At 46.6% G+C, this 20,000-nt stretch overlaps 6 protein-coding genes across 6 annotated transcripts in view; 5 read left to right on the top strand and 1 right to left on the bottom strand.

Annotated features, from left to right (window-relative positions):
- LOC125951345 (eukaryotic peptide chain release factor GTP-binding subunit ERF3A) overlaps positions 1-1,238 on the top strand; it is a 7,163-nt gene extending 5,925 nt beyond the window's left edge. Inside the window, exon 9 of the mRNA XM_049680127.1 lies at positions 1-1,238. This exon is cut by the window's left edge and continues 1,118 nt beyond it. The gene's annotated coding sequence lies outside the window, so the exon portion shown is untranslated.
- LOC125951362 (uncharacterized) overlaps positions 1-20,000 on the bottom strand; it is an 89,676-nt gene that overhangs the window by 22,977 nt on the left and 46,699 nt on the right. The gene's annotated exons all lie outside the window — the stretch shown is intronic.
- LOC125951360 (alpha-tocopherol transfer protein-like) lies at positions 2,241-10,011 on the top strand. Its single transcript, XM_049680149.1, has 3 exons — positions 2,241-2,433; positions 8,607-8,826; positions 8,906-10,011. Exons 2-3 carry the CDS (start codon positions 8,685-8,687, stop codon positions 9,643-9,645), a joined length of 882 nt encoding a protein of 293 aa, XP_049536106.1. The 5' UTR covers positions 2,241-2,433; positions 8,607-8,684; the 3' UTR covers positions 9,646-10,011.
- Positions 11,257-16,479, top strand: LOC125951358 (alpha-tocopherol transfer protein-like). Its single transcript, XM_049680147.1, has 4 exons — positions 11,257-11,348; positions 13,952-14,113; positions 15,405-15,520; positions 15,604-16,479. Exons 2-4 carry the CDS (start codon positions 13,969-13,971, stop codon positions 16,330-16,332), a joined length of 990 nt encoding a protein of 329 aa, XP_049536104.1. The 5' UTR covers positions 11,257-11,348; positions 13,952-13,968; the 3' UTR covers positions 16,333-16,479.
- LOC125951363 (uncharacterized) lies at positions 16,710-17,677 on the top strand. The gene is made up of 3 exons (XM_049680162.1): positions 16,710-16,781; positions 16,859-17,356; positions 17,417-17,677. Exons 1-3 carry the CDS (start codon positions 16,734-16,736, stop codon positions 17,603-17,605), a joined length of 735 nt encoding a protein of 244 aa, XP_049536119.1. The 5' UTR covers positions 16,710-16,733; the 3' UTR covers positions 17,606-17,677.
- Positions 18,083-20,000, top strand: part of LOC125951355 (alpha-tocopherol transfer protein-like) — a 5,684-nt gene continuing 3,766 nt past the window's right edge. The window contains exon 1 of the mRNA XM_049680145.1: positions 18,083-18,124. The gene's annotated coding sequence lies outside the window, so the exon portion shown is untranslated. The remainder of the gene's footprint in view (positions 18,125-20,000) is intronic.

Raw genomic sequence — 20,000 nt, 5'->3', positions numbered from 1 at the left:
AGCGGAACAAACCAATTATACACAGCTTGATGAAATTGCCGTGACATGTTAGCGCGCACAGCGCCAAAGACTCGCCTGTTAAGAAGATCGATTTTGAGTTCAGTTTTGAGTTTCCTCTCGTTTCTCCTTGTACAATCGTAACGACGTCACGCGAAGCATAGCAACGCATCGGTAGCTGAGATCAGAAGTGGAACAGCATATTAACAGCATATGCTTGATTAAGAATAAGAGAGAGAGAGGAACATTTAATAAGAAAAAAAGATGTGTTGTGGTCCCGATCATCAGGGAAAGATGGATCGCACGGATACCGGTTGTTACGCTCTGGTTTATTATGGTAATATTACGATAGTGAGTTTATTTTCTTTGCCTTTTGTTTGCTAGCGTTTTTTCTCGTCCATTTCATTCTTCTTTCCGTTATGCACACCGGTTTTCCCGCCTTGGGAGTATTTCCGTATAGTAGGATGTTGTTGAGTAGGACGGAAGGTAGAGTCAACAGCTAGCAACGTTGAAAAAATGGAGTCAGTTGCGGGAAAGAGGGACTCGTTGCTTGAAAAGCGTGTGAATCGATAGCTCGACACTGTTCCACACCCAAGTGATAGTAAGTGTTGGAAGCTTATTGTGGCCGTTAATTTCCTTGTAAGGACCGCCCCTGCGACAAATCAGTTGAGGACCTTCGGAAGACATCGGCATCTACGATCTGCGCGTCTACGTTTTTCGATCAAAACCAAAATGGTAAAAAGGCTTGGATCTTCAAATGGAATTAAAGTAACAAATGTAAACAGAAAGGCTTTATAAAGCAAAACACTAAAGCAATGGTGGGAAAGGTAGATAACTTATGGATACCCGAAAGACAACCATCTTGTTACAAAAAGTAATCAGCGATGTTTAGATGGATCGGCATAAAGAAAAAAAAACAAATGAAAAGAAAAGATACAGAATGGAGAAGTTGAAGAGATGGAGCACTGGGACAAGCGTTGGCATCCCATCTACATTTAATCAAAATACGGTCGACCTAACCTACCCGCTTCGCGATACCTATTATGGAATAATGGAATGATTTTCTGTTTTTTTTCTTGCTCGATATTGTTTTATTCAAAACATATTTTTTAAGAAAGATTGTGAAGAAAAAAAAGGCAGAGAGAGACAGTGAGAAACTAACGGAACACCCAAACAAACAAGAGAAAGCGAGTGTTACAATGAATCAATGAAAATAAAGAGGTCTCTTTGGAAGATGGCAATTGATGTGGTCCATGGGAACGATTTTATGAGAATGCAACACCATCCGTGGCTAGAATTAAGTCAGGTAAGTATGATTCGTGATATCTCCATGATATCGATTGAGCTAACAAGACTTTTCAAACTATCAAGACAACATCTAACTCTAGAGCTCTCTAAAAGGACGGAACATAGCATGGAAATTTTTACAGTTCTTGTAATCACATTTGGCACCATGCGCTGGGTTTCCTGAACACCTTTATCATTTATGGCGACTGATTGGTCAAATCGAGCAGCTCAAACTTTTCAAACAAATCGTTCAGAACTAATCATCCACTATGACACCAGAACATAGTAGTAGTAGCAATCACCATATCCGCCGCCTCCGCTGAGCCGGACACACACAGGACGGTGTTCTACACGGTGCAACGGTTGATTATTTGGCCCGGTCTTGCGTTCTAATCGATCGATCGATAATTGCCACGATTGCCGCGGCATGGTGTATACCTTACCTGCTTTCTATGCTACCAGGACAAGTATACATAAGTAATTACACCCTTCATCTGCCTGCAACCGAGGGCTAGCTGCAGAGTGCGACATGTAAGTCCACGAGTTGAAAAGGTTCCAAAGTTCTGAAACGCCCAAGAACTTTGTGGGGTGCAAGTGGAGTGGCGCCATTCGGTGTGGTAGCATATGCTGCTAAGGGCTAGTGAAACCCGTTCCCGAACAAAGGAACGTTCCCATGGAAAACATAATTGTGTGTATTGATGATCTGCACCATCCCGGGGACATTCCATCGCCCGTGGTCCGAAGTTCGTCGATAGACGGCCAACGCACGTGAGGGAAAGAGAGAGCGCGTGCGGAATCATGGTCGGGAACCGGTATGGAGGAGGTAAACAAAACATTAAGTACAGCATAAAGAGCGGAGCAAGTACGTGCATCCGGTGCGGTAAGTGGTGACCGGGCCCGGGAGGCGGGAAGCAAAAAGTCGTCCATCGTAGCCAGACGCACGCTCGACGGTTCTCCGCGCTCACAGTTACTCTTTGCGCGTCGAGCCAGAACGACGGCTTGGTCATCCCCTCGCTGAACTGATCGTGCGCCCCATTCAAGAACGCCGTGGTGTGCCTGGAGCAAAAGTCCCAAGATCATCGGCTTAGTTATCGTCACGCTCCGTTTACGGTGATCGCAGTTGTTGCTGGCTTGGACCATTGCATTCTGGTTCGTATATCTTGTGTTACGTGAAGCGATTCAACCAAGTGTACATTTGTCTGAGTGACAAAGCTGGGAGAAGAAAAAGGCCTCACAAAGAGAAGCCTACTAAATTTTATGTGGTACAATCGCGGCAGTTTGTGGTGTTACTGAGGAGCACATCAGCAAGTAATCCATATCACTAGCCTTGTCCGAAGGACAGTCGTGTCGAATCGAATTACAGGCGACATTCACGGAAATGTCCCTGTACGGTTTCATCTATGCTGGTTCGGACGAGCTCGTTCATACTTCGCGTTACGAATCACGCTACCATCTCCTCCGATAAGAGACGATCCGTGGATCCTGTTATTATGGCATTGAGCAACACAAAACTATCTATTGATAAACGTGAAGCAAAACACTAAGGCTGATAAGGATTATCGCTGGTGCGAGCTCTGTCCCTGGAGTTGTTTTGCAACTGAGTGGGCTTTGAGCATGTACGCTTGATAAGTAGGGCGACCGACGACGCATTACCGAGTGATGAACTGCTAAGGACAGGCACAATTCGTTGGCGGAATCATTCCCCTACTAGTAATTATTTGAGCGGAGCAAATATAATGCACCAATCTGCATTGGCATTAGCTCCGAGGGTTTTAGCAGTAGTGCGCCATCTCCGGCGACACTTGATTTATCCAGTGTAGCAGTTGGCCTAGTAGGCGATACGATGCTACCGGCTAACTTAAGTGACTATAGCGTTGCAACCGCATGTAGACCCTCAGGATTACGTCAATTGGCTTTTGAACACGGTGGCCTCTCCGACTATCTACTCCCAGGGCACCCAGCATGATCTGTGACGTTCGTGTGGTCCTTGAGATTGAATATTTATAATACCTCAATGAATTGCTGCTGCGGCTTGTTTTGAGATTGATTTGTACGATTCCTCCAATGGTTCGCGACAAGATCCATTGGTTTCGCGAAAGTTCTAGCGACTACCTCCTGAGAGAATGGCAAGAACGATAGAAACGTCGTTTTCAATCATCATTCAGACTCGGCGCCAACTGATCGCTGTGTCGTACCTTATACATGGTATTACAATCATGACGCTCGCACTGCGTGAAATTAGGTGTTAATTGAACTGGACTCGACCGAGAGCAAACACACTTGCGATGTGAAGAAGCCGCATTTCATGGGTGAAAGGACGCTATGATTGCTAGATGGCGGATATGTAAACGACACGATGAGTAAACGCATTGGCTCCTAGGAATGGATGATGGGCTAGCAGTGTCACAGTACTGGACATCTTACATACGCATACTTATCCGTCCTAACCAGTTTGACTGCTCAACAGTCCTAAAGAATATAATGCCGAAGCACAGGAATTTAAATCCCTAAATAAAAACTCCGGGGGCTGCACGATCCCACGGGTCTTAAAAATTAGCTTCTCTACAGATCTGCTGAATATAAAAAAAATGTGGCCGCTGGACAGAATGTAAACGGAGAAGCGATAACAGTTTGCCCAACTTTATACGACGATCGCGCGGTACATGTTTGCGCAAGTCACCGTACCTGACGAGCCATTGAGTGGGAGAAACATAAAAAAACAAATCCAACCAGCTCCGTCGACTGTCCATTTTTTTTTCAAATCATCCACGCAAATGCTTCGAAGTCTATGGTGGCCACAGTTTCCGGGAATTCAAATTTGTCCAGGTTTTGCCTAGCACCTGCTCTTAGTCATTCTGGCCTTATTCTACTATTAACTTTTGAAGGAAAACAATGAAACATTCTACCGTGCTTGGAGGAGTGTTGCTGTTCTCCGCAATGTCTGTGTTCACTGTAAAATCCGAAGCACGTTTCACCAAGCGTCCCAATTTATCTGATTATGCGCGTGACGGTAAATGTCAGCAAATCGCCCAATCGCCTGTTCCACCTTAAGAACTCGCGCGCGCACCCTTCAATCAAACGATGCTCAGTTTTAGTCATACCGATCAGCGGTTATATAGTGATGGCTGATTAGAAACCACAATAATCGACTTCTAGGGTTTGCATGCTCCGTGCCACACGCCACCGCCCGTCGGGAGAGCCTTTAGAGGCACGGTGGGCGGTACATCATCAACTGCTAATCTGCCGATTCTGTACCTATAATGGGCAGATAATGGATAATCGCATGGCGAGGAGTTGGACCGGTTTTTGTGGTGCATTTACCAGCTCTCGCGCCACAGGCTGCTGCGAGGTCAAGAAATGCTATTAACCTTTTCTTTCTGGCGGAGTGGGAGGCTGGACAATGATGCTACGATTGTTGACCCAGTAGTGTGCCTGGTCCTGTATTCTCTAGGTCTATAAGACACACGCGCGCGTACTTCGCGTTCTCATAACACTTCCATCACGAAGCGTACTGTGGAGGATCTCGTACTGCGGAGAATTTGAAATGAGTCACATGCACGCGTCTGCGTCATTGGCTAAAGCTGGAGAACAAAACGACGCTTTGATTCTATGTAGGGTAGCACCAAGGTTCTTAGTTCGTACAATCTACAACTGGCAATCACATTCCCGCTCGGGTGGCGTGTGAGACAAGTAGAGAACACTTTAGGCTATTGTTGTTATTGTCACCGCGTGAGACGTGTTGGTCATTTCCGATTTCACGGCTACGCTGCCCCATGTCTTTTGTCATGATCAGCACATCTCTTACACGATGTTGTCGTGATATGTGCTTAGTGCTTGCGTAATAGTACGATGCGGGAAACAGCCTAAACGCGGCATATTTGCGGGCCATTCGCTTTGTTCTGGAAGCATAGCATGAGCTTTGGCGCCCACAACCTCTGGGGCAGAACAATGGATCATCGGTTGCTGAGATGAAATGTTCTAGAAAGCGGAATCCTTCTACACAATTACAACGGACACCTCTAGCAAGGAGAGCGGGCTTTGTTCCTGTTGACATAACCGGCAGATAGCTGGAGACACTCTATTCCTGGTACGACCTTGGATTTTTCTCGAGTCTTCGAAGGTATATCTTTCCTGCACGTCTAGAGGTGAACGGACGACACATGGCATGCTATTTCCTCGTTTTCTTCGTTATCTTCTCCTGTCTGACGACGCTGAAAGGGCCAACGCACGCGCACTGTGCAGACACATTGCCATAGGTCGGTGCTCTCGGGCCATGCTATGTGCTAGTACATGTGAGAAAGGAGTGAAGAAGGAAGAAAGAAAAGACTCGGAAGGGATAAATTGTTATCCGATCGTACGGACCGGTTCTTGCCTAGCTGCTGCCTTGGAAGTAGGTTGCGACAACGCGAATGTCGTGCCAGTTAAGGTTGGTCCTCGTGCACGTGAAGAAGAATCTAGAAGGCGTGGAAGATTGTATCAAGTTGGAAGGCGCGACATCCGGTATTGTGAAATCCCCGGTTACATTTTAGGAACTTGTACAACATGAGTATTAAGACGCTTAAGCCAACTTGCGCTTCCCCGTATGGATTACCATCTGTGCGCCCAAGCGACAAACAACCAGTAAGCACTAGAACCTAATGGGGGGAGGGGAGCAAAAACCATCATCTAACCTGTGCTACTAATGATCGATAGAATCATCGATAAGTGCTCCCCGTTGATTGTTATCTTCTCTAATGAACCCAACGGTGCCCTCGATTGTCCTTTCGTGTTGCGCCTGGTGCGTAACACGCAAGCTAGTCCGAAAACGGTCTAATTCAAAATTGATGCCTCACCAACAACCGTGTTAGCGTACACAATGCTGGCTATTTCTAATCGCTAAACCCCTCGCTGGGGCATTGTAGTGACCACATTTGTGAATATTTCCGCTTAGCCTTGGATAAGGCAATAGTTACCGTTGGAAAGATAACGTGCCAAACAGCTACCTACCGCGGTTGCATCGCTCTCCCTACGTACGCACAGTTAACGGTTTAAGCAGGAATTGAATTGCACAGAGTATCTGCCTCTCGGTAGGGCTGGTTGAGAATACCCTATGTGTTGGCCTAGATTGGCGGGATCAGGTTTCACGAGTGCATGCGCCATTCGGACGGCACGATATAAGGTTCAGGAAAAAAACGGACGTCACCAAGACAGCGACACATTATTGATCGCTTTTATGTTTCGTTTCGATTGTTGGGTAGCAGCTGACATGCCGATTCCCCTGCTGCATATCAACGATATGGGACTAGACTTCAGCTTACAACCCACCGAGATGATCGCCACTCGGCATTTGCGCCGAAACACCAACGATCATCAAACAGGACACGTATGCTACGAACTCAAGGTTTTTCGTGTTCATTGTTTTTTGAGGTCAATTGCGACTCGCACGGGGCTGTAATGAGATTACCTTCTATATTATTTTTATTGGATTGTCTGGCGTAGTGACAACGACAGCGAAAGCCTCCAGAAAATAGGTCAAAACAGTGCGAACAGTAGCAGCAGCAGTAGGACGCAATGCAAGGTTCAATAGCCTACCGATGCTAATACGAAGCCCCACTCGCATTCCTACACTAGCTCAGTGCGAAGATGTTGTGTTACCGACGGTCATCAAGTTCAGCGTCAGGGCTGCGAAGCGAGGCTTAGAAGGCGGACCACACAGACTAGTTCGACCTGGGGGATGCTAAACTAGTTTCGCATCGCGATCACACATTCGTCGTCGTCATCGGCGCGAGGTATGAGAGTAGCGTGATGACGGTCAGAGGTCGGTCAGTTGGATTACTCACAAATCATCGATCTGTGAGAGGTGGTGAAGGGATGTGGACATCAACATCCTCTCCCCATTAATTACGGCGGGAGTATCCGAAGGGGCCGGGTGATGCTCATTAAATTATGTTTTATTATCTGATAAAGCGCCGGTGATCAGATACACAAACCCCTTTCAGTCTGGTTTAATGGCTTCATTGCTTCTATTTGAGGCCGGTGAAGATTTTTCAGAAGAGAAAAGTTTATCTCTATTGTTTTTCATTTTCATTCGGAAAATCGTGTTTGTGAAAGTGATGTTGAGAGTTTTGGCCTTGAAGCGTGGACCAATGTCAATGCTGTTCATTGGCCAAATGCAAAGTGGTTGCCATTGAGTTGTGGAATTCTGCTGGTCTCGCTCGTGTGGTCGCAGCTTGTGTTGGTCCTATTTAGCATATAGAATGCATTGCGGTTCTTTTAGAATAGAATATTTGTTTGTTTTGGATGCAATTTTAAAAAGGATTTATACTAGTGTACTCAAATAAATATATCCGGAGTCATTCGTTTGGTTTACCGGTTGCCTTTGGGATGACACGGTGACGAACTGCTGTGGATATATTGCTCTCAATCATTTTAATAGCCATGCTCTGGCCTTACTACCATTATTTAGTTTGATAAATAAATCCGTTTGCAAAGGTTAAATGATATTGACAGAAGTTGTAGGACAAAGATCCACCTAATAGCTTGTTAGAAACCCTTAGTGCAGTAGATGCACAACTCTTTGGTCAGTGTTTACCGTTTTCCGTCTTTTAATAACAGCTTTCCATCGGCCTACAGTCTAGGGCGTATTGTTAAGGGCTTGACGATGCAGCGGACCTTCGAAAACGGCACAACCCTCACCGTTATTTGTCGTCTGTTTGTCGTTCGCGTTGCATGCGGCATTGAGCTGCAGATGGATTGGGACTCCGCAGAAGCGTATCGAACAGATTGGTGGGGGTACCGGTTGGCTAGTAGCCGATTTTCATCGTTAGTCGTTAGTTGACCCGTGAAACGTGTGCATCGTTGGTCGGTTGATTGTTGTTGTTTGGGTGCTGCTAGGTTCGCTAGTGCAAGCATCCAACATGGTAGACGTTGCTTTTGTGAAACATACCCGTCCAAACATGGTAATTCATTCGCACACTATGATTTTAGAGTAGAACAACAACTGAGGCCGAGGGAAGTGGCCACCCTAAAAACGTGTCATGATGCATCTCACAAAAGTTGGTGTTCGGTGCGTGTGAATTGCTAGAAGCTTAACAATGCAAGATCATATGCTTCCCATAGACGACCAACCGGTCTGTCGCTGTTGTTCGTGATGTGAAATCGGTTCAATCTGTGAAACACACTCAGGTCACGTGCAAATGATTAACCTTGCATCTTTCGGCCGCTGCATCCGGTGCCGCCCTAGTGTTTCGATTCGATTATATGCTTTGGCAGCGCCAGGGTTATGGTCAATGCTCGACAATTCTTTTCGATCGCGATTTAACAGGTATTCCGTGTCTCCGCAGGTGAAACAAAGGGTCGTGATACCAGTCCCAAGGGTAGCGAACTGTCGTTTGTGGAAAGGGCCCACGATCGTCTGTAGGATGCCGGAACCGGACGGTGTAATCCACCAGCTGTACATGGAGCGTGAGCTGCCCGCCAAAGTGGCCGAAGTGGCGCGATCACAGGGTGAAGATCCGGATCGAACGAGTTTGATGATAGAGGAACTGCGCGAGATGATTTACGGTAATACCCTACAGCGTTATGCTCTGGTTATGCTCTGGTGGATGAATTCTAATGAATTCTGTATTGCTATCCCCTTCAGAGAAAGGTGACTGTGTTCCGCACCGAGTGGACGACGACTATCTGATCAAGTTTCTCCGGGCACGATTTTGGAATGTACAGCACGCCTACAACCTGATGACCCGGTACTACGCGTTCCGGGCGAGCAATCCAGATTTCTACGAGAACGTGAACCCGATGGCTTTGCGATCGCTGGGCGATGACGACATCATGTCCATATCACCGTACCGGGACCAGGAGGGCCGTCGAGTGATCTTTTTCAAGTTCGGCAACTGGCGCCCGTCGAAGATTCCGATCGTGGATCTGTTCCGCGCTACGATGCTACTGCTGGAGGTGGGTTCGCTCGAACCTCAGTCACAGGTGCTCGGTGGCGTTGGGATTATGGATCTCGAGGGCCTCACGTTGAACCACGCCTGGAATTTAACGCCCGCAGTGGCACAGAAGATGCTCGCCCTACTAGCAACCAGCATGCCACAGCGCACCAGCCAGATCCACATCGTCAACCAGGGATGGGTGTTTGATACGGCTTTTCAGATCTTCAAACCGCTGCTCACGGAAAAGATGCGGCAGCGATTGTTCTTCCACGGATCGGATCGAACCTCCCTGCACAAACACATCGACCCGGAAGCACTGCCGGTGCGATACGGTGGCACAAAACCGGAGTACCCCTACACGTACTGGCTGGAGCATTTGAGCCAGAACGAGAAGGTGATCCAGGAGCTGCAACAACTCGGATACGTATCCGAACCGTTGGAAGAGTGAATTTCGGAGATCTAGTAGCTGCTATTTCAAGCAGCGTGATAAGAAAACGAGGAGAGAATAGGAAGTAGGTTAGTGTGATAAAATGAACGAGTATATCGTTAAACTATACTCTTTATGGTATAAATTTAATAACTGGAAAAACAAACCAGTTAAAAGTAAGAAGTCAAAAATATGGCCGATAGAAGTGATTCGATGCTCGTAGATGTGATTGTGTGCAGAATGAGAAATAGAATGCATTCAAATAAGAAATAAATTGTTAAAAATATCTAAAATGTGATTGAATGAATTGAAATTGATCGTCTGAGAAAAATGAGCAAAATTTAAACGAAACATATGAGCTTTATTTGCCCAAAAGATGTTGCTTAAATTCTACGTGTATCCCTCAATCGAATCAAGAAACGTTATAAATATGTGTTGCAGGGTAGTTGGAAAGATGTTTTTAAACAATGCCATCTTAATTGTTACGGTAAATTCTTTTTTAATATACAGATGATTAAATTAAAATTCAAATACATCTATTGAGTCGCGCATAAAGAGATATCGGTAAGAAAAAAAACAGATTCAATTTAACAGATACTAATTATTTCTAATGAATCGATACTAAACGCCAAAAGATAGGCAATGCTCAAATTGCGCACAGTAGACGTGAAGCGTTACGTTTTAATTCGTCCACTCACAATCAATGCGCTTAACAACTGTGTTGAGGTTTACACTTCAACACTCTTTTCATCTTAAATTAATAAGAAACACTCCCAATAGAGCCTATCAATCAGATTTCATCTTGTGCTCTAGATCTAAAGGGTGACATTGAAGCATCTGTTGGATTTTTAACATAAATCTTTAAAATAACACGTTTTTCCATTGCTTTGCTCGTGGAAAACCCGCTCAGCGATGCGCGCGCAACACTACTCTTCCATAGTGTTAAACTGCATTCAAGATCAGCAGCATTGAATGCAAGCAAAGGGAAAGATTAATTTTATCTTTAGCTATTTCTATTGAAAGTCTGCATCTCAGTTTCTTTGAATCTGTTTATTATTGAAACCAAATATGGCATAAATGCCTTGATACAACCAAATAAAGTATTCAGCCATGCATGAAATGTACCAAATTTTCTAAATTACATTAAACTCATAGGACCGGAAACTTAGACGCAGTTCTTCATAAACTCTATCACTCACTGTACAGATCGACCAAGTAAAATAAACTAATTGATTTGTTCTAAAAGAGTGCTGAGGAAATCCCAAATGTTTTACTAACGTCAGCCATATGATTGGCGCGTGCGCCGTAACGGTTGCCGAACGCTGCAGTTCAACGTATTCAAAAAAGGTCATATGCGGCTGCAAATTGACCAACCATTGCTGCTATCTGATATCGCTGCTTTATGCTGGTACAAAAATCAAACAACAGCAAGCATATTGTCCACCAGCCCTAGGGATACTTTTTCAGCAGAAAAGCGACCAACCTGCAATAGTGGAGAAGGGTATCTGACGACCCGTGCTGCTGCTATCGTCAGCGTAAGGCAAAACAAGTCTAGCTGACGATGCGAGCGACGCGAGCATACGGAATAATAAAACCATCCCACCCGGTGACCGACCGCCACAGTCGCAACACGCCCGTCGATCTATGCAGAGCTAAAAGCCCCCCGCGGGTTCGGAATTGTGTGCGTATCAGTAGTGCGTTATTTGTTATAGACAGACTTTTGGGTAAGTGCACCGGCGACCCATCGATTGTGTGGCTGGAACACTGGAAGCGCGGGTTCCCGTTTTCGGTTGCATTGAAGTCCTTTGTAATTATCGATCCGACCGACGCGTGTGACCAAATCCAAAGCCAAAGAGTGTAGGGAAAAGTGTTTGCCATATTTTAGTGACAGAAAGCCGATCCATTAGCATGGCCGCTTGGGCACGCCACACGCAACATTCGTTCGGAACACGAGTCGGAATTCGGAAATTCAGATGCTTCGCGGATAGGCGCGTTGAACCAGACGCCCCGGTGACCCAGGGTCCGATGGGCAGTGCATCCACCTTAATCAGTATCGATATTATGCAACCGTGGATGTGTTTGTGAGTGGTGGAGGTTGCTTCAAAGTTTCACTTTCAAATTGGGTTGAGCCGCAAGATGCCCGTTGATGATGCTCGACGGGGACAGAATTTCTATTAGCCTGGACAACCTCGAAGTCGTCGCCTAGTGGTCGCGGTTGATTGTGCTCGATGTGAACCGTCGGCCAGCTGTCAACTGTATCAACTCAGCTCAGTTCTATCTCCTACCGGGCCCTTTTTACATAAACGGATCACTTCAATTCCTATTCCTTCTTCGCTGTTGGAGGTCACGGACAGTACGTGAAAGGTGCAATCGGTTTGGAACGTTTCTGTGGGATGGCCCTCCGTTACCGCTTCCAAGGCTAAACATGAAATGAAAGAGAAAGACATACGTGGTACCGGATCCGTGGTACCTGCACGAGGCGTTGATTCGCAAAATTGGGAACATTACGCCGTGCTGGGTAGTGTTACATTTCGAAATCTCTCGGTACACGCTGGTATTTGTGTCGCGCTTACGCCGGTTTTTGGTCTAGCTTATTATGCATGGGAAGCATGTTTGGGCTTGCGAGTAAAATCTACTGCTGCTGCTGCTGTGGGAACAGAAACTCGCAGGAATGGTTGGCATTTCTCCAAAACGACAGCTACCTTCAAAGCAATAACTTTTTTTTATTGCTTCGTGCGTAAGCGTAGTACAGTGTGGCGCAGATTGGCCAGTTTAAGTTTCTACCTCATACCTTTATGACCGCAGGACAATGCGAACACCTAGGGATGGCTAAGAGAATATACCTAGGGTTTGGTTGTCGTTGACAACGATCAGAGGGTCACTAGGGGCTCGAGTATGTTATTAACCGCTCTGGGGACCGCCGTTGCCAAATCTGTGGAAGTGGCTTTCAATCAAATTATGGTACTGGTGCAGCCCGGTTGTCCCGCTAACCTTCTTACTCATGATCATGATCGGCCAGAAAATTTAGCTAGAGCACCACTTCAACTTTCACGATCACGATCGCTTTCGTTTGCTCTACAGTACTTGTTCGGCCACAAATCAAACGCGACTAGAGAATGTGTTCGGTTGCTCAAGGTTGGTTTGTTTTTTCTTTTTGGGGGCTTTCGGTAATGGCATCCATGATTCAGGCGGAGGAGAAGGAAGCTCAAATTACCATACCGGTGGACCGGTTTTCGTGGTGATCGCGGTTCTGCGCTAGACGACGGCTAGACAATACGCCGTCTTAGAAGCTTCTCAGTGGGTAAGGAGTTAACAGACAACCAAAAGAAGTGTGCAACATGTAGGACAGCGATTGCTAAATATACAGTTGCATGCATTGTCTGGTTTTTTGACCTTACAGTCCGTTAGCATCGGACTAGACAAATCATTCACCTTTAACCCCTGGAGGAAACATTGCATTAGGATGGTGGTGCGTAAAGTCGTCGTTTACATGTTAATTACATGTTTTATTGGGATGTTAACCGATGGAACAATAAAAGTGGTCATAAACACACTTTGAAACCAACCGTTTTCATGCTCCCTTTGTTCTCGGGGCCTATTGGTCCAATCGTTCCCATCTGTTGGAACATTTGAACTTCATTTGATTGTAATACAAATGTACTAATGCCTAAATATAGTTAGTATAGTGCCGGGCATTGAAAACAGGTTTCTGTCGATAGGTCGATCTTTATACCATCGCTCAAATGCCGCTGACGTTAATTTATCATTTTCCTGTTTTCCCTATCTTTTGCATAAGTATGGCATGATTTGGATATGCATATGTTGGGGTCCCAGCAGAAAGAACGAACAGCGGGATTCTATTAGCGCATAGTTGGCTACTTATTTGCATAGATAGTCCTCTTCCCTTTCTAGAGGTTCCTTTAAATCTTTTCTAGTTTCCGTCGCCTTCAGTAGTTCTTGCAATATCTTGCTTGGTAGACGAAGACCACGAAAACTGACCGAGACGGTGGCCTGCAAGGTCAAACCAACTCTGTTCGCTTCGGTTGAGCCAAGCTTAGAACCGAAAAAGAAACCCCAAAACCAGTGCCCTTCGTGCTAGGTAACAATGAAGGCGCACCACAAATCACGCAACAATGCAACACTTCCTAGTTCGCGGCGCCCTGACCGTACTGAAGATCGATACACACACACACTGACGTACGGATTGTTGTGTCACGCGTGAGGACACGATATTGCGTGCCCAGAATCAAAGCGTGGGCTGAAACCGACAATCAATGTCAGCGTATGTAAATAATGTTTTGCGGGTTTTTGTCTGACACATTTTCAGTGATATCGAACAGCGTCATGCCGGAAATAGCGTCGTCCAAGGCGAAGGGTCCATCGGCCGAGCAGAAGCTACCGGAAACTAACGGCAAGGGATCAGCAAGCACCTTGCCCGACCAGGCCGAACGCAACAGAAAGATCAACGAACTACGCAAGCTGATCGAAGGTAAGCATCTAAGAACATATTCGCTTAAAAGATGAAGGATGGAATTATGAAGATGGAGCAACGTTCTTCGCCCCCAAGGCACAATGGGGACACAATCCGAACGTGCCGTGTGTGCCCTAGTCCCAAACAACAAACAACGCAGCGAACGAAACCGGATCTGAGGCCGACGCATTGTGTGGCGCACAATATTGGCGTCTTATTGATTGCCAAGAGCGAAGTATTGCTTCGAGAACGCGTGCCTTGGTTTTATTCATCAGTTAACGACCAAGATCACGAACGTGCTCGATGTTCTTGCTATCGGTCATCGGATAACCAACATTCGATGACATATTCCGGTGGTAAATAATGCTTCAATGATGGTCTGCCCCAGGTACTGCCCGAGGTTGCTATCGAAATGAAACGACTCTTCCACTTTCCATAATTGCCGGAATCATAGACGACCAAACATCCAGACATAATGGTACCTTCGGCTGTGATTAAGCTAAGCATTTGTGGCATCAGCAGAGGACAGCAGGATCGCGGAATGGACGTCAATACATCTTATTACGTTGGCGATTGCTATGCATCAATGCAGATGGCGTATTGCTTCCGCTGAACCGCGCTTTGCTTTCAACCAAGTCAATATCACTCGATCTCGAACCTGCTCGACCTGCCATCGACGACCACTAGGCCGTCATTCATTTCTTAAGATCGCAACCAGCCACCATAACACGCTGAACGAAATGAGCTGTTAGAGTGGAACGGCCACCGCGCATTCGCTCACGTGCCGACGATGCGAATGATAATCGGAGAGGGAGGCTCTTTTTTGTCGTCGTCGTCGTCGTCGTTGCTGTGGCTAGCAGTTTGTTTGGTTAGCGCGCTGCTTTGCACGGTCACTGTCATGGGCACACTTGACACCGGACCGATGACGGAGCTGATGAGCGAGGTTAGGAGTGCCGCCTCGATATATTAATGTTCCATTTCTGTTTAAACAAGCCCGGTACGGTCTTATGGTAACCGAGCTCGCTACAGAGTGACGGCGACTCCAACATTAGTGGCGGCGGGTGTAAATGGTCTGATTAATTAGCCAAACCAATGTGGAGTGGCGTCGTTTAGTATGGCGCTCGAAGGAAATCATTAACTTTGGCTGCATATCTGGGCGACTGTTCAGTGGAGGTCGTGGAATTCTTGCCTCTACTCTTAAGGTCGATCAGTTCGCCTCGGGCGCGGTTTTAAATATATTTTACATTTATTTTCCGATCTAGTGGTTCTTGCAAAGAATGGAGGTTTTAACTACGTGTATCCATTTTAGGTTTTGATGATTGTATGCGACGAAGTGACGATCTGTTTCTGTGCCGATTCCTGTACTGTTGTGATTGGAACGTCGAAGAGTCGTTCGCGCGCATGGTGAAGCTCTTCAAGTTGAAGGTAAGCCAACCGAGCTAGCTAGCTCCAGAAAAAGGCATAGATATCAAATCTGGGACCCTCTTTTTCCTTTGCATCCCCTACAGGAAGCGAATCCTGAATGGTTCTTCCACAAACCGATCGCCACCTACCAGGAGCTGTTGAACCGGAACATCAAGTTTGCGCTGGATCGTCGGGACCGGCGCGGTCGCCGAGTGTTTGTAACGCGACTGGGTGCAATCGATTTTTCCACGATGGCCATCACCGACCTGGCCAACCTGGACGACATCTGGTTCGAGCTGATGCTGAACGAGCCGGAAACACTCGACAGTGGCGTGACGTGTCTTATCGATATGAGCGGCTATTCGTTGAAGGGTCTGCGGTTTCTAACACCCCAGAACATTCGTGTCGGCTCGGCGAAGGCTGATTTGCTGCCGCTTAAGAACATTGAGTTTCATGTGGTAAATTCGTCCGTCTTTATGAACGCAGCCGTCGCCATCCTGTACCCGATGTTGAGCAAGAAAATCAAAGAAAGTGTCCACTTCCACTATTCGAACTGGAGCTCGCTGCATGAGTACGTGCCGGCCGACATATTGCCTCAGGAGTATGGTGGGAGTGCGGGTAAAGTGTTCGACTATGAAGCCATCGTCCGGCAGGTGATGGACCGGGCGGATGAATTCGATCGGTTATTGACCTTCGGTGGAAAGGCGATAGTACCAGTGACACCTTCACAAGTACCCAGCGTCACCAATGGAAAGGCGTCGAAAACGAAGGGGAAACTAAAGGGTGTCGATAAGAAGAAGAAAGGAATGAAAGAAGTGCCTGTTGAGGAATAAGGATTCTGCTTAGCTAAGCTTTAAATCGTAGGTTATGAAAGGACATTCCAGAGACGAAACCATTGTTTTATAAAAACATTAACATTTTATGTAAGAAAATACGAGTGGACCGTAGTAGGTTTAGATGTGATGAAAGTTAATAAAAAGGACAGTAAACTGAAAAAGGGAAAACCCTGAAGAGAGCTGTGTTTGGTAAGCACCGTTTGATATCGAGAGTGTGTTCTCTTGTCAAAGATATTCCGCTACAACGTTAACGATATATGATAAATGAGTTTATCATGTATCTGGCGATCTCGAGTGTTTCTCAAGTAGTTTCTATTGAATGAATGCTTCTTGAGTTGCTTATAAATGCTCTGCTACTCTGCTAGTCTGTTCTGTTCGGTATTATAAGTCGCAAAACGATGAAACTATTGCTAGTGCTTGGAGTTGTAGTGGCGTATCTAGGACAGGTAGGCATCCGTCTACACAATTTATGGTATTTTTGTGATCGTTCGATGAACTCTGACTTTCTCTTGCATTTCTCCAGCTACATGCTGGTCCAGTAGTGGCCGACCATTCGCTGGTAGCAATCTCGTCCACGCGTAACGAGTTGTTCAAAGAGTTCGACCACCTCCTTAATGGTATCGCAAAGGAGGCAATCGACAGTTTATCGTCGCTGCAGCAAAATACCGAGAAGCAGGTAGCGTCAGTGGAAACTGCCATCCAAGATCTGGAGACGCTGTACAACGATAAGGTGTTGAAAGAGATCTCCAAGTATGATGGCGTGCTGCAAGAGCTTGAGACCAAGGTTTCACCTTGCTTCGGAGCTGTACCGGAGGATATTAAGAAGATCGTGCATGGAGCACGTGGTCAGGCCGGTGTTTGCGCCAAGAACACGATTGCACGGGTACGTGAGATCAAGAAAAACGTTGAAGCTCACATCCACTTTGGACTTGGTAAGGTGCAGGACATTGTTGCCATCGGTCGCCAATGTATAGTGGACAACAAGGGCATACTGGAACAGATAAACTGTGCGCTGGAAAGTGTAAGTGGAACAGCAAATGAGAATGGATGTTACGAATTTAACTGTAATGACCGTTTTTAGGCCCCGAAAGCAGTGAGCATAGTGGAGGAGATTGTACGTGATGCCGCTACGCTCATCGCGGAAAGCTCGCAAGAGGTGGCCGATATTTCGGTGGACACCGAGCAGTGCTTGGCCGTGGCAGTGCAGGATGCTGTAGGTAGGTTCAACGATGCAATGAAAAAGGTTTCTGAATGTTTGGGTGACGAGTAGCCTACTCGCTCGCGGCAGGATCGTTGGTGATAATTTCATTAAAATATATTTTTTGCGGAATACGAAATCATACTCAATTGTTTTGATTTCATTTACTGGCACGTTTTTAATCAATTTACTTGAACTCGCACTCATCGACAAAACATTTGACAGCCGTAAAACGTGTGGGCTGATGCTGCGTGGTACGGATAGCGCTCACGAGTCCCGTGTGGCCCATGTGTGTGTGTGTGTGTGTGTGTGTGTATGATGCCGGAAAAACATCTGTTTTCCACGCTAGAACTCTCACTGCCCCTCCGCCAAAAAAGAGATACAACAATAAATGCTTCGAGCATGTTTCGGGTCTGCGGGCGTGCTTATCCGCCCCAGATGAAATGAGTTCCGTAGCGCGCTGATGCCGTGAGTGACGAGGAAAATCACGACGGTCGCGCCCGTTGAGCGCACTCTGCCGCGTTTGCAGCGAGACAAGGTGTACCAGTCCAAACCGGGAATCCATCGGAGTGAATTCGTTGCATAAATCAAGTAATTTTGCTGCCTACTAGATTGCGGGCAGAATTTCGGGGATAATTTTCCGGACTAGATTACTAGACTAGCTAGTCTCTAGTTCCGGATTCGTGTAGTTAAAACAGTTCTGCAGGCCAGCTGTTTCGAGGGCGTATACCACGCGTCATCGTGTCTGGCAGGGTATGGTGCGGCCCGCAAGTGCTCTTCTAAAATTGATTGGCCCTCGTCGCGCGTCGAGCCAGTGAAAGTGTATTCGTTAGTTTGTACTCACGAACGGTGATTTATGGCACCCGGCCACAGCAGTGAATGAAATTTCGCAAGATCTTTGCAAACCCTGGTAGACGCTGGTGAAGCACGCCATCGGCCATCGTCCTACCAACGTGTTCCTCGTGTGTGCGAGTATGCTTCGTCCGTTTTAATTAATTCCCTTCTCTAGCTACCATACTGCGTGTTCCGGATCGGTTTTCGGCGAATTTTTGGGCGTATTTTTCTCACCTAGCCTACTGGGTGATGATATCCGGATGCTCGTATCCCTGTTTTCCGGGGCGTGAGTGATTTGATTTCCATTTTTCAATTCACTTGCTCTTGACTCTTACGCTTGCAAGATGCTCTCCTATGATGGAATCAACTTATTTATTCAATGATTTGCATAATTGGTGCTTCAAATTTATAGAATGTTAACTCGGTGCAAAAGAAACATACAAATGTTGCAGTGTTCGCGCTGTATGATGCTGTTTTCTTAGTTTCAAGGCACCGTTTATAGAAGACTAATTCTTTCTCGCAAACTCTTGATTCTTCTTGATAAATGCCATCTTCAAACACTAGGGATGTAAACGGTTGCGGCAGGGCAGGAGGTGTGCATCCAAAGTTTACCATTTGTCTGGGCCTGCGCTTTGAGAGCCGTTTCAGACACTCTCGGGACAACTAGCCCACCCAACATACGGTCCTCGTGCGTGCATATCAGGATCTCTCATCAGGTCGCCCGATGAAGCTGCTGGTGCCGATGACGCAAACCCTACCAAACGGAACACATACTCACACACACTCTCTCTCTCTCTCTCGTGTTGTTCCATACATGTAGCGTGATGATGATGATGATGTTGCTGATGTTCAAACATACCGAAGCATGTCGATGTCCTGGAGGATACGTGGAGCGGTCCGGCAGGAGGTTTGTTTTTGGCGCCACATTGTCTTTGCGCCGTAGAATGAAAACAGCGACCTTCCTTCTTCCCGACTGGAGTGAACTGTTGCCTTGGTCCACGTCCTCCTCGCTGCCGAATAGCAAACACACCGCGGCACGAAATTGGGCACTTTACGTTGCGCTGGCCTGGCGTGACGGTTTCCAATTACTGTGCGAGGCTATCGAACGAGGACACGGTGGTACCCAAACAAGCAACAGCATGATGCTGCCTCAGGATGACGCCCGGTGCGTCGTCAGCGCGCAACGGTGGGAAGTTGTTAATTTGAATTGCAAAATGTGTGTTCCGAGCGCCGAACCGTTATCCTGCACCATTGCACCTAGGGCACCGGGGCCGATGACGACGAAAAGTGGATCGATCCATTAGCACAAGTATGTGGTGTGGAAGGTACCACACACATGTGCCGCTCGATGTAGGACACTGATTGGCAGTTTCGATCGCAAAACAGGAGCATGAATTGTTCGTCCGTTTTGTGGGGCCTTGATTCGAAACCACACATCGGTGCAATTCGAACACACGGAACAGCATACGGTTGCGTTGCACCGTAATTAGTGGGTTATTGATGCATGTTGATTGATTGGCTGCCTGGCGGGGACTCGTCACGATTTATTGAGTGTTGAGGCCTTTCGTTGTGGATTTTCCATGCAGAGATGTCTACGTAGTTCTTGCTAGCAAATGAAAATAATCCATATTAG

This window comes from Anopheles darlingi, chromosome 2 (genome assembly GCF_943734745.1).
Source record: "Anopheles darlingi chromosome 2, idAnoDarlMG_H_01, whole genome shotgun sequence".
NCBI lineage: Eukaryota > Metazoa > Arthropoda > Insecta > Diptera > Culicidae > Anopheles > Anopheles darlingi.
The sequence above is the reverse complement of the archived record's forward strand: the minus strand, read 5'-3'. Positions and strand labels throughout refer to the sequence as shown.